Source organism: Scylla paramamosain, unplaced genomic scaffold, assembly GCF_035594125.1.
Source record: "Scylla paramamosain isolate STU-SP2022 unplaced genomic scaffold, ASM3559412v1 Contig1, whole genome shotgun sequence".
NCBI classification, from domain to species: domain Eukaryota; kingdom Metazoa; phylum Arthropoda; class Malacostraca; order Decapoda; family Portunidae; genus Scylla; species Scylla paramamosain.
The window spans coordinates 1,492,501-1,507,500 of record NW_026973666.1 but is presented as its reverse complement, the minus strand read 5'-3'; the positions used below and the strand labels follow the sequence as shown (position 1 = coordinate 1,507,500).

At 35.6% G+C, this 15,000-nt stretch overlaps 1 protein-coding gene across 1 annotated transcript in view; it reads right to left on the bottom strand.

Moving 5' to 3' along the window:
• Positions 1 to 15,000, bottom strand: part of LOC135095691 (cytotoxic granule associated RNA binding protein TIA1-like) — a 186,280-nt gene that overhangs the window by 4,280 nt on the left and 167,000 nt on the right. The window contains 4 exon segments of the mRNA XM_063996704.1: positions 825 to 866; positions 4,942 to 5,068; positions 8,232 to 8,257; positions 8,259 to 8,411. Coding sequence (XP_063852774.1) covers positions 825 to 866; positions 4,942 to 5,068; positions 8,232 to 8,257; positions 8,259 to 8,411 — 348 coding nt within the window.

The window sequence follows — 15,000 nt, the reverse complement described above, 5'->3', positions numbered from 1 at the left end:
GGTTCTGTGGAGTTATCAAGGTCATTTCTCAGGGTATGGATGGGGTATGGGGTCAGCAGGGGGTTAGGTTTGAGGTTTGGGGGCAGAAGGGTTGTGGGAGGGACTTTGTGGGTTCATCTGAGAGCGGTGGGGGGGGGACGCAGTGTTTGGGACTATTTCAAGGTCTTTGTGGTAGTTTTTGCGGTTGTGGGGTTGTGTCTTAAGGGCAAAATGAGGTTAATTTCTTGGGTTGGGGCTTTTTTGGGGTCATTTCAGGAGCAGTGGGGTCTTTTAGGGTTATCTGAGAGACAGAGGGGGTTCTGGGGTAATTTGATGGGGTTTTAAGGTCATTTCTGGGGCTGTGGGGCTTTTTGGGATAATTTCTAGATGATGGGGAAATTTTGGGGTAATTTCTAGGGTGATGGGGGATTTTTGGGGTAATTTTTAGGGTGATGGGAGCTTTACTAGGGTAATTTCTGGGGTTGTGGGAAGAATTTAGGGTATTTTTTGAGGTGATGGGGAATTTTCTGGGGTATTTTTGTGATGAGGCTTTTTGGAGTAATTTCTGGGAATGAGGATTTTTGGGGTAATTTTTAGGGTAATGGGAACTTATCTGGGGTAATTTCAGTGGTTATGGGGATATTTGGGGTAATTTCTCAGGTAACTTCTAGGGTGATGGGGGAATTTGGGATAATTTCTAGGGTACTGGGGTCATTTCAAGGTCCTTTTGAGGGTAATGTGGGCAGAGTTTTGGGGTGTTTTTCTTTTTTTTTTGGTGTTTTTAGGGTGTTCTGAGGGTTTGTTTGGGGTGTGTGGGGTGGGGGGGCAGGGATGGACGCACTCACCAGGGTCCCTGGAGTGGTGCCCAGGAGGTACGGGCTTGACAGCTGCAAAAATTATGCGAGAAAAATTTAGGACGTGTCTCTCCCGGAAGCCTTGGGAAGGGAAAAATTGGCAAAGGAAACTGGGGAAAATGAATAAATAAAATAAAAATAAATAAATAAAGAAAGAAAGAATGAAAGAATAGAAAATAATAAAATGAATAAAATAAAGAAATAAGATATAATAAAAAAGTTAAATGAAATAAAATAAAATATGGGAAATAAGTTTAAAAATTAGTCAAAAGAGTAAAAGTAAACAAGTGAAAAACAAGTATGGGAAATAAAAAATGGAAAATAAGTAAAATGAAATTTCAAGAGTAAACAAACTAAAAGTGTAAATGAAAATAAAAAAAATGCTGGAAAATAAATGAAAACTAAGTAAAAAGAAAATAAAATTAGGAAATAGGTAAGCGAAATGAAGTAAACTGAAGTAAACAAATATGAAAAATGGGAAATGAAAAAGGATAAAAAAATAAGAAAATATGTAAAAAGAAAAGAAAAATAATAGGTAAAATATAATATTATTCTCAAATAAAAAAAAAAGTGAGTTTCCACTCTGCTTTAAAAATATAGAAATGTAAACTAGAATGACAAAACAATAATAATAATAATAATAATAATAATAATAATAACAACAACAATAACAATAAAAAAGGTAATAAAAGAAAGCAAAGGAAAAACAGTGAAAGAAAAGATATAACTGAAAAGAAGTCACAAGGAAAGTTTTTGTCTTTTCCTTTGTCTTGCAAGAAAGTGTGTGTGTGTGTGTGTGTGTGTGTGTGTGTGTGTGTGTGTGTGTGTGTGTGTGTGTGTGTGTCTATATTTATGCAGTCCTTTGCTTCCTTCCTTCCTTCAATTGGTGTACTCTCTCTCTCTCTCTCTCTCTCTCTCTCTCTCTCTCTCTCTCTCTCTACATCATGATACCTAAGTTAATGTAATATGCCCATTTTTCCCCAAGTAACAGTAGTAGTAGTAGTAATAGTGGTTGTTGTTGCTGTTGTTGTTGTTGTTGTAGTAGTGGTGGTAGTAGTAGTAGTAGTAGTAGTAGTAGTAGTAGTAGTAGTAGTAGTAGTAGTAGTAGTCAAAAAAAATAAATAAAAGCAATAATAAAGGATACAAAATAAGAAAACAAAATATATCACTGGAAATAAAAAGAAATTAATAATAATAATAATAATAATAATAATAATAATAATAATAATAATAATAATAATAATAATAATAATAATAATCCATCCAAATTATACTTACCACAGCCAACACATCACATATGCAAAAACTTTCATAAACGCATCACCAATTATTTTTTTCCCCACTTCCTATAACATTGGAGAAAAACAACAATGAACACGTCAACAAAACAGTGGTTGTGTTGGCCGTGGTAATTATCTTGTGAACATTCCTAAGAGATTAAAAAAGAACCAGGGCAAGAAAAAACTTTTGTGTTCCTCTGCAACGGGGAGGGGAAAAAAAAATATCGTACACTGTGAAAAACTATTGTGCGTTTGAGTCTAGTCTTGCAGAAGTTAAAAAGAAATGTAGTGTTTGTATTTTTACGGGAGAAATTTTAATACACTTTCCCAGTCTTATATAACCCTTTGTTTTTTTTTAACCCTTTTTTGCAGTTTGTGTTTCATGAGGGAGGTTATCAAGATGCTTTTCCAATTTCAGATTATTATTTTTTTATTCAATTTGTCAACATTCTTTAGTTTATATTTTTATTGGCAAACATTTGAAGTTTTTTTTTTCCTTTTTAAGTTCAGGATTTACAATGTTTATTCTTTTGGTTAAATTTTTAAACATTCTTTAATTAATTTGTAATCTGTTTTCTTTTAATTTATCTAGTTTTCTTTTAGTTTAATTAGTAAACAGTCGTTAGTACGGTATTTTTATCATCAAACATGTAATTTTCTTCCTTTAAATTAATCTTTCAATTTATTTTTTGTTAAACTTGTAAACATTCCTTATTTCAACATTTTCACTACCAAACATTTGTAAGATTTTTTTTCATTTACTAATTCATCTTCCTATCTTCTTTTTTTTTTTTTTTTCCTACCATGCAGAAGACACAAGAGTGTTTCCCAATGCCCTGAGTGCAATAATAATAACAACAGTAACAATAATGGTAACAGTAATAATAACAATAACAATAACAGTAACATCCCCGCAACACTATAAGGGGGCTGAACTTGAAAACTCCTCTATTGAATCATGCCAAGTTTGTAGAGAAAAGATCATAAAGTTATATATATAAAAAAAATAATAATAAATAAATCAATAAAAAGGTTGGATAAAGCAAAAGTTCAATACACTAATTATATATAACACTAAGAGTAGTAATAATAGTAGTAATGTTAAGTAATACACATCTTTTTTAATCACAAGAGCTTGGGAGGCAAAAAATGTATGTAAGACTTTAGAACAGCAATGGCAGCAGAATCCTTTCAATTTTTTGGTGTTTTCTTCTTTTCTTTCTTTCTTCTTTTTTTTTGAAGACCAGAAGTGTTTATTTTATTATTATTATTATTATTATTATTATTATCTTTTTTTTTCTTGTGTTTGCTTCAAAGTTTGTGGTGTTTTTTATTGCCTCGTCTTTTTCAATAGATGGAATTTGATGTACATTTTTTCATCTATCTATTAATTTTCATCATTTTTTTTATCTTTATTTACTAACGGACCATTTAATTATGTTTTGTTTTGTTTACTTCCTTTGAGGCATTTGTTTCTTTTATTTACTTATATTTTTACTTTCAAGAGAGGCTGCTACATGCCTTAAGACAGATATTAAGATGCATAGCCAGCAAGCAAGTGTGTGTGTGTGTGTGTGTGTGTGTGTGTGTGTGTGTGTGTGTGTGTGTGTGTGTGTGTGTGTGTGTGTGTGTGTGTGTTGCCTGGGCCAGCCTGGTATACAGATACATAAATAGACAGGTAGACACATAGATAAATAGAGATACATCACAGCTATTTCCAAACACCACAAACTTTTACAAGACACACACACAAAAAAGTCTTAAAAATCATGACTTTCACTACAGTCTCATAAACACAGGAACAATAAACGCCTGAAGTAATGGATAACGTATGAATGTATAAACGCTGCGAGGATTCTGCTGCCTGTATTGTGGTGCCATGAGGCGAATTAAATCTATACATCATGCATCACTACTATATAATGAATGTATAGTGAAAGAACCAGCAATGTTATATATATGCATGCTTCAGACAGACAGACAGACAGACACACACACAGAGAGAGAGAGAGAGAGAGAGAGAGAGAGAGAGAGAGAGAGAGAGAGAGAGAGAGAGAGAGAGAGAGAGAGAGAGAGAGAGAGAGAGAGAGAGAGAGAGAGAGAGAAACTGTATTTTCTTTCTTCTTCTTTATAAATAAGGAAAAATAGATATGGAGAAAAGAAAATAAAAAGAAATGAGAGAGAGAGAGAGAGAGAGAGAGAGAGAGAGAGAGAGAGAGAGAGAGAGAGAGAGAGAGAGAGAGAGAGAGAGAGAAAGAGAGAGAATGAAAGTAAAAAATCCAACTTTTGAAGAGAAAATGAAAAATAAATAATAAATAAATAAAAAATAAAAATAAATAAATAAATAATAGATAAGTAGAAAGAACAAAAGGAAAATAAAAAGGAAAAAAAGAGAACTTTCCTAATGAGAGGTAGACCAGGTGTTCACGTAGACACTAACAAGCTGACAAGGGTGAAAGAACACCAGAGAGAGAGAGAGAGAGAGAGAGAGAGAGAGAGAGAGAGAGAGAGAGAGAGAGAGAGAGAGAGAGAGAGAGAGAGAGAGAGAGAGAGAGAAACCAGACTTAGAGAAACAAGATAAAACAAGAAAATGAAGAAAATAAAAAGATAGGAAGAGAATGAGAAAACAAAAAAGAAAAAAACAAACCAAATAACAAAAATCTCACACACACACACACACACACAAACAAACAAAGCACCACCACCAAAAAAAAAATAAATAAATAAATAAATAAAAATAAAACAATCGAGGCAAGAAACAGGTCAAGACAAGTGAGGAACAGGTGAGAGACAATTAAGGGCAGGTACTCACGGCCTGGTCACCTCACCTGGAATTGCTGTACAGGGTAGGCGCCCACTACAGAGGTCGGCTGCTGTAGCTGTGGCATCTGTCCTGTGGGGAGCTGTGGCTGTGGGACGCCTTGCCAAGCTGGGACGCCGGCCATGCCTGCCATCCTGCAATGTGTGGGTGTGTTAGGGGTGTTTGGGGGTGGGGGGAGGGGCGGAGGTCTGGGTTTGGTGTGTGTGTGTGTGTTGTAAATATTTTGTAAGGAGTTTTTTTTTTGTGTGTGTGTGTGTGTCTACTGAGGAAATTATGTGGTTAAGGTAGAATAAGTATGTGTGTGTATGTGTGTGTGTGTGTTAATGCAACCCACTATTTTCTATTTAGAAGCGTGTCATGCCAATATAAACAAGAAACAACCATGCCACAGAGAAAGGCACAATAATAACAATAAGCTACCAAACACTGTATTCTGAAACACTGCTCTCTCACCACAACTGTTTTCCAAGGCCACAGAGATGAATAGCCAGGTTCTCAAGAGTGTTTCTCCTACTAGTAATATAGAAATGTTGTTAATCTGTCACTGGAACCATACAAACACCTTTAAGACCTTGTATTACTTAATGTTTCTCCTGTTAATAATGTTGATATGTTGTTAATCTGTCACTGGAACTGTAAAAAACACCCTTGAAAACCCACGTCACTTTCTGTTTCTCCTGTTAATAATGTAGTAATGTTAATTTGTCACTAGAATCATAAAAACAACCTTGAAATCCCATCACTTATTGTTTCTCCTGTTAATGATGTAGAAATGTTGTTAATCTGTCACCGGAACCGTAAAAACACCCTTGAAAACCCGTGTCACTTCAACTAGAGCCTTTGGAAAGTAGCGGAGGTGCAGTGCTGAAGTGTTACAGAATATGGTCCCTAATTTCGTACACTTACTACTCACCCTTACCTCAGTCTCAGTATTATGCTCTGAGAATTGCTGTCAAAGTCTCAGGGTCAGTAATCAGGATAGGACAAGAAGTAATGGGTTCACATTTGACAAGGTTCCTGCACCACCCCTTGTTGTAGTAGTAGTAGTAGTAGTAGTAGTAGTACACAAGGGCTGGTGCAAGAAGCCATCAGGCCTACACGTGGTAGTCCCTGTACAAAACACACCTGCCTGTTTCCACCTGTCATTCCCATCTATACTCTTGTCTAATCTCTCAAAGCTTTCTAATGACTCACCACTAACAGCCTGATTACTGAGTCTATTCCATTCATCCCCTAATCTGTTTTGAATTTAACTTTATCAGGCTTGACCCCATTACTTCTTGTTCTAGCCTGAATAACCTAACATAATAGTACCTTACCTAACCTAACCAAACAAAATACAGAAACATTACAAAACTACAGATAATTATACTAAGATGCATAAATTATAAAACTCCAGAAACCTGTAAGCCAAAAATACAGAAATCTGAAAAAGGCTCATGATAATTCTGAATATCCCCCAGAAATCTGACACATACTGAAAATTCTGACAAAAACTAAAAAATCTGGAGGTTGTAAAAAAAAATAATAATGATAAAAAATAAAGGGGGAAAAGAATGAATGAAATAAATCTAGCATGTGGACAACACTAACTATTACATTGGTCGTTATAAATCATTCCCTTGACATTCTCTCTTTCTCTCTCTCTCTCTCTCTCTCTCTCTCTCTGCATCCCCATATTGCTCCCTACCTATTTCTCTCTCTCTCTCTCTCTCTCTCTCTCTCTCTCTCTCTCTCTCTCTCTCTCTCTCTCTCTCACAGCTGCTGCCAGAGAGAGAGAGAGAGAGAGAGAGAGAGAGAGAGAGAGAGAGAGAGAGAGAGAGAGAGAGAGAGAGAGAGAGAGAGAGAGAGAGAGAGAGAGAGAGAGAGAGAGAGAGAGAGTTAACCCTTCCATACTTTACTGAATATTATATATACATTCCTATTCTACTTCCTTCTTCTTTATCACATGTCCTTTTCTTCCTCCTCCTCCTCCTCCTCCTCCTCTCATCCTCTTCTTTCCCTTTTTTCTTCATCTTTTTCCTCCTCTCATCATCTTTCTTTCCCTTCCTCTTCCTTCTTCCCTATCCTCCTCCTCATTTTTACTTTTTTTCTTTTCCTCCTCTTGTTTCCTCCCTATCCTCCTCCTCCTCTTCCTTCTTGCATATCTTCCTCCTCCTCCTCATTTTTACTCTTCCTCTTTTTCCTCCTCTCATTCTCTTCATTTCCCTCCCTCTACCTTCCTTCTTTCTTCCTTATCCTTCCTTCTATCATCCTCTTCCATTCTCTTGCTCCTCCTCTTCCCCCCTCCACCTCCTCCTCCTCTCTTGCTAATCTAATCTCTCATTAATTATTCATTCTCTCTCATCAATAATTCAGTCATTCATTGTATAAACAGTTTGATTTGGACAAGAAAATAAATAATATCAATGATACAGAAGACTTTTTCATGTATATATTATGTTGTATAAATTAAAGTTTTTTTTTCTTTCAAGGTGTAATGAATGATGATAAAAATAAATAATGATGATGATGATGTATGAAATTCTTTGTTTTTTTTTTCAATATATTACCTGAAATATTATTAGAAATATTATTACTACAACAACTACGAGTATTATTAATATACAGGGCTACAAATATTTTTACAACAACAACAATAACAATCACAACCAGCATTGCTAATAACTGCAAACAACAACAACAACAACAACAGCAACAGCAACAACAAAAACAACTACTACAACTACTAGTATTACTACTACCACCACCACCACTACTACTACAGCTATCATTACAAATTCCAAAAACAACAACAAAACACACACACACAGGAGAAGGAGAAGTATATATTTACAAAAGAACCACACACACACACACACACACACACACACACACACACACACACACACACACACACACACACACACACAATACAAATACAACTAAGTAGAAAAATAAAAATAAAGTAAAAATAAATAAACAAATAAAGAAAATAAACAAATAAAAAAAAATCATTGTAATCCCTACACATAAAAAAATAAATAAATAACTCCATTCCATAAATACAACAAACAAACACACACACACACACACACACACACACACACACACACACCTTTAAACAAAATAATAACAGGAAAAAATAAACAAATAAAAAAATGATACAAAACTCTAAACACACACACACACACACACACACAAAAACATCCAAACAAAAACAAACAAACAAACAATCACAACCCTAGTACACCCAACCCAAGCAAACACAAACAAACAAACAAACAAACAAACAAACAAAAACAAACATCCTCGTACCCCTGCTGGTATCCATATTGTCCGTTAAGCGAACCCTTGCATGCCCAGAAACTGCTGTCCCTGGACCTGGGGGGGGTATCCCTGGGGGTACCAATAGCCCATTTGGCCGCCGTAGTTGTAAGGGTACTGGGTCCCTGGCAGTGGCTGGAAAGACAAGCAATCTGTCACATCGGTCAGGCTCTGAAACATAAGAAGGAAACATGCTTCACTCTGGGAACGTGTCAGCTGGTGGTGGTGGTGGTGGTGTTTGGCTGTGTTTTATTAGGTAAGTGTTTTTGTAAGTGGTTTGTGTTTTACTTGGGGTATGCGTGAGAGAAAAAGAGGTATTTTGGCCTCGTTTTATTTTGTTTTGGTGTGTTTTTTTTAAGGTGTTTTTATGTGTTTTTGTGTTCTATAGATACATTTTGGTTTGTAAGGGTGTTCCGGTATACCTCAGTGTCTTCTTATATGTTTGCCTATTTGTTTTGGTGTTTTGGGGTTAAATAATTGTGTTTTTTTGGGGATGTTTTGATGTGTTTTGGCAGTTTTGATCTGTTGCCTTGTTTGTGAGGTGTGTTTTTTCTGTGTTTTTGGCTTGTAAAGGAGTGTTTACAGTGTTTTTGGCTTGAAAATGGTGTTTTAGGTGTGTTTTTGGCTTGCAAGTGGTGTTTTTGGCTTGCAAGTGGTGTTTTTTTAGTGTTTTTGGCTTGAAAGTGGTGTTTTTGGTGTTTTTGGCTTGAAAGTGTTTTTTTTAGGGTTTTTGGCTTGTAAGTGGTGTTTTTGGTGTTTTTGGCTTGTAAATTTTATTTTTGGTGTCTTTTTGGCTTGTAAGTGGTGTTTATTTTAGTGTTTTTGGCTTGCAAGTGGTGGTTTTCGGTGTTTTTGGCTTGTAAGTGGTGTTTTTTTAGTGTTTTTGGCCTGTAAGTGGTGTTTTTTTAGTGTTTTTGGCTTGTAAGTGTTTTTTTTTAGTGTTTTTGGCTTGAAAGTGTTTTTTTTTTGTTTTTGGCTTGCAAGTGGTGTTTTTTTAGTGTTTTTTGGCTTGTAAGTGGTGTTTTTTAGTGTTTTTGGCTTGTAAGTGGTGTTTTTTAGTGTTTTTGGCTTGTAAGTGGTGTTTTTGGTGTCTTTTGGCTTGCAAGTGGTGTTTTTTGGTGTTTTTGGCTTGTAAGTGTTTTTTTTTAGTGTTTTTGGCTTGTAAGTGGTGTTTTTTTAGTGTTTTTTGGCTTGCAAGTGGTGTTTCTTTTAGTGTTTTTGGCTTGAAAGTGGTGTTTTTTTTAGTGTTTTTGGCTTGAAAGTGGTGTTTATTTAGTGTTTTTGGCTTGTAAGTGGTGTTTTTTTAGTGTTTTTGGCTTGCAAGTGGTGTTTTTGGTGTTTTTGGCTTGAAAGTGTTTTTTTTTTAGTGTTTTTGGCTTGTAAGTGGTGTTTTTTGATGTGTCTTTTCTTGTAAGGGAGTGTTTTTCTACTGCTTTGGGTTTGTAAGGGAGTATTTTTTGGTGTTTTTTGGCTTGTAAGGGAGTGCTTTAAGTGTTGTGGGGTTGTAAGGGTACTGGATCCCTGTCACATCAATCAGACTCTGAGACAAGGAGGGAAACATGGTGGTGGTGGTGGTGGTGGTGGTATGTAGGTTGTGTTTAGTGATATTTTCTGTTTCTTTCTGGTGTTATCATGGACATTTATGGAATTATTATTACTTTTTTTTTTAAATGTTTGTGTTTTTGCAGTGTTTTTTTTTTGGGGGGGGGGGGGGGGGGTGTTTTTCAAGTGCAGTGTCTGTTTTTGGATTTCTTTTTTTGGTACTTTAATTTTTTTTTGTGTCATGACAGTTTTTTTGGGACTGTTTTCCGAAAGGTGTTGGCGTGTTTTTATTTCAAGGTGTTTGGTGTCTAAGAGGAATATTTTTGTGTTCAGGGTTTGTTTTGAGGGTTTTAGGGTTGTTTTGGTGTTTCGGAGTGTGTAAGGGTATTTTGGTGTGTGTGTGTGTGTGTGTGTGTGTGTGTGTGTGTGTGTGTGTGTGTGTGTGTGTTTACCTATTCATTTTTAAACAGCACTGTCCTGTCTTCTTATAAATGATCGTGTTTATATTTCCTCAAGTTTATGTGTTATATTGATTACACACACACACACACACACACACACACACACACACACACACACACACTACTAATGCATTTTACCTATCTATTACTGTGTGTGTGTGTGTGTGTGTGTGTGTGTGTGTGTGTGTGTGTGTGTGTGTGTGTGTGTGTGTGTGTGTGTGTGTGTCAACTTACAAACGTTGTATTTAAACAGTGGCCAGCAGTACAAGAGTGAACGATTCCATATTTTTTGATGTGATCGGAACAACATAAGCAGTTTCATTTGGGGGCGAAGCGAGGTGAGGTTTTGATTCATATTTTGGTTACTATATATATATATATATATATATATATATATATATATATATATATATATATATATATATATATATATATACATACATACATACATACATACATACATATATATATATATATATATATATATATATATATATATATATATATATATATATATATTATATTACCGTTTTCATCTGAGGGTTTGGTTAAGTTTAGACTTGATTAGGTTACATTAGGGGAAACTAAATTAGGTTAGGTTATATTTGGTTAAATTCGATTAGATTAGGTTATGTTAAGTTAAACTTGATTATATTAGGTTAAACTAGATTAGATTAGGTTATATTAGGCTAAATTAGATTAGATTAGGTTATATTAGGTTAAATTAGATTAGATTATATTAGGTTATACTATATTAGGCTAGGTTATATTAGGTTAAATTAGATTAGATTAGGTTATATTAGGTTAAACTAGATTATGTTAGGTGACATTGAGTTAAACTAGATAAGGCTAGGTTATATTAGGTTAAATTAGATTAGATTAGGTTATATAAGGATAAACTAGACTAGATTAGGTCACATTATGTCAAATTAGATTAGGTTAGGTTACATTAGGTTAAATTAGGTTAGGTTAGGGTTGAGTTTAGATTATGTTTGGTTTGATTATGTTTGGTTAAATTTAGATTAATTTAGATTAAGTTATATTTGGTTAACCTAGATTACATTTGGTAGATTCATATTTTCACTATATGACTGAAACAACATTAGCATTTTCATCTGACGGTTAATTAAAGTTAAGCTTTTATTAGGTTAAGTTACATTTGGTTAGCTTTTGATTCACGCTATTTTAATCATATGTCTGAAATAACATCAGTATTTTCTTCTGAGGTTTAGGATAGTTAGGGTATGCTAGGTTAATTTATGTATTGCTTCTTCAATGTTAAAAGATACATTTTATTGTTTCTTTTCATCATAATTTTCTGTAGCGAACACAGTACATTTCCACCACCACATTTCCACCACCACCACCACATTCCAAGCCTCACTTTCAATACGAGAAATCAAAACACCATTGCTTCATTCAGCCTTCAAAGTTGATGCATTTCGTTTCTATATAGTTTCATTTCCTTATAACTCCCTATAGCAAATACACCACATTACCACCACCACCACCACCACCACCAATACCATGCACCAAGCCTACCTTTTAACACCTAAAGAAAACCCACGAAAAACAGACATTACTGCTTCACAAACCTTTCAAAGTTCACCAGACACAAATCACCTGTTTTTACTCTTATTTCACTACTTCCTATTGAAAATACACACTAAATTACCACCACACCACCACCACCATTACTATATTCCATGCCTAACTTTCAATACCTAAAGAAAAACCGACGAGACCAAAACATTACTGCTTCATAAACACTAACAAGTCCACAAGACGCATATTACCTATTTTTACTCCTATTTCATCATTTTCTATTACAAATACACATTACCACCACCACCACCACTATATTCCAAGCCTGACTCTCAAAGCACAATAATAAACCCACGAGGAATAAATGTAAAACTTTCCTACCATGTCAAAGATTAATGGCGTTCCTAAGGTAAACAGAACCGCCCCAGATCCCTCAGTCCCTCACACATTTCTTACTATTTCAACTAACCCAGCTGCGCCACCATTACAGTAATGTAGGTAGAATATAGCTAGGATGTTAACCTATCCGCCCATGCACTTAGTTTCCTTGTTTTCTCACCGGATTGAGGGAAATAACGTTTTCTTTGTGGGCACACTCGCAGTCTCGCTGTTTCCCTCTCACATACGAAGTGAAGACTAGACATGTTGTAAATGTAAAGAAGGCAGACTACGTATATTTAAATTTGCAATAATATTATGTACCATCAGAATATTCGTGGTTTTACATTGACAGGAATAATGATACTAAATAATATTCCTTTCTAAAATGCGTGAGGTTTGTGATAGTAAATATAATCAACTATTTTTTTCCCAACTTATATAACTTATTATCCGTTCCTGTGTTGATTTCGTTGAATAATGAAGGGTGTTTTGTTCATAGTGAAATGTTGGAATACCTTAGGTTAGAAACAGCGGTAAATGCGAGGGGTAAACGATAGTGGTGAATAAAAAAAATCTTAAACATTTTCTTTCCATTGATTTTAGTTTTATTAATTTATTTGTATTTACTTCATTTTATTTATCATTATTATTTTTATTTATTTATTTACTTATCTATTTGTTCATTTTAGGAAGGTGGTAGATATAATGATTCCACATAACGAGGTCTATTCGCAATGAGAAATAAACTTTTTTTCTCAACTATTACGATACCTTATCTCTGCTACGCTTTAAAGGATCTAGGACCAGTTAGGTTAGGATCATCGGCCCTAATGCAGTGGTTCTTAGCCCTTTCGATACCACGTCCCTTCTACGAGACTGCTCTTTCCTCCAAGCCTCTCCTGCATCAGAGAGTGAAATTCCCTCCCAGATGTTAAAAAGAAAAAAAAAAAAAAAGAAAAAGAGAGAAAAAAAAAAAACCTTTTATTCTCTTTAAGGAATGTATATAAATCAGACAGTAGTGAGATACTTGGGCAATGTTCAGCAGCTGGGTCTTGAGTGTGTGGCTGAATGCATGTCACGGTGCACTGCGAGTCCCGTTCAGCGTGCAGCCTGCTTGTGTATTTGGCTCTCACAACGGGCGTGGACAAGGCGACTTCAAAAAGCTTCGCGAATCCGATCATAGAATCGTAAGTGCCCGATGTGAGATGAGAGGGCAAACTGGAAGGTACTTAACTCAGAACACAGTAAGACCAATTGTTGAGTACTTGCACGTCACAAACACAGCTACACATTGAAATGACATTAACGACTTGAGTAATAAACAGAGCAACAACTGACTGAGATAAAGCAAATGTCAATAACCTTAAATGATTAAATGCGAGACTGTCATGGCTATGTTAAGAAGTCTGGGAGAGAAAAGGTTCACCCGCCACCAGCCAGCAGGACGCACACAGGGGCAGGGCGAGGCAACACCCTCCCCCTCCCACGGGCGTCCAGGGATAAGGAGGGTCAGTAAATGCAGGCAATGATAAACAGCCATACCACTAAGCAGACTGGCGCACTGTACAAAAATAAAGTTACAAGGGGATACTTTTCCATTTTTTAGTAACCTCTTCAATGTCGGATCACTCTCTCAAGATAACAAATGTAAATGGAGAAATTTTTGCTCTTTTCCCAACGGCTCGTGCCTCCCCCTCCCCCCGCACCGAAAATTGCTGACGATCCAGTGGGGGTGTGCGTCCCCCCAGGTTGCTCTAGTAGTTATTAATAGAGATAAAAGAAAAAAAATAAAGAATCCTCATTATCATTATTATTTCTCCCTCAAATTAACAAAAACACATAATAAAGCGAGCATTGTTAACTCTCTCTCTCTCTCTCTCTCTCTCTCTCTCTCTCTCTCTCTCTCTCTCTCTCTCTCTTTTCCCACAACACACACACACACACGTACCCACCGTCCCACCTCTCTCTCTCTCTCTCTCTCTCTCTCTCTCTCTCTCTCTCTCTCTCTCTCATAATATACGAGGTCGGATCCAAACAATATTGGGTGCAAATTAATACGTCTGTTTAGTAATGAACGACTCAAATTTCTGGCCGTGCGCTTCTAAAGGCTATTTTAATTAATGAGGCTTAACTGCAGTGACAAAATGTGTAATATGTGTGTGTGTGCGTGTGTGTGTGTATATATTTTAACTTTATCCTCGCGCGCAGACATACAGACATACAGACATACATCCCCATACGTACATAGCCACGTATACCGTTATTATTAGCGTTCTGACGGGCTGTGCTTGGAGGGGGTGTGTGGGGGGGTGTGGGGTAAGGATGGGGTGAAAAATAGTGAATAATAATGGTAGTAGTAATAATAATTGGTGAATGGTGAAGCTTTTTTGTTGAAGGAAATGTCTTGTGTTGATTTATTTATTTATTTATTTATTTTTTTTTTGTTTCGTTTTATTTATTTACTTTTTTTTTTTGAGGGGAATGTTAGGTTAGGTTAGGTTGGGTTACGTTAAGTTAGGTTTTCTTGCTTTCGTCTCTTCTTTCTCTCTTTTCCATTCTTTCCTTTTTATTTTAGCAGAGAGAGAGAGAGAGAGAGAGAGAGAGAGAGAGAGAGAGAGAGAGAGAGAGAGAGAGAGAGAGAGAGAGAGAGAGAGAGAGAGGAGCTAATGATGTACGTTTTATCTTTTTTATTCATGTGGAAAAAAAAACGTTAAAATTACGAGTTTGTTCCTTTAACGACTAAAAAATATTAATAGTGTGTTTAATAATTAACGACCATTATTATTATTATTATTTATTTTTTGTTCCATGGCGTAAAGGTCACGTGACGT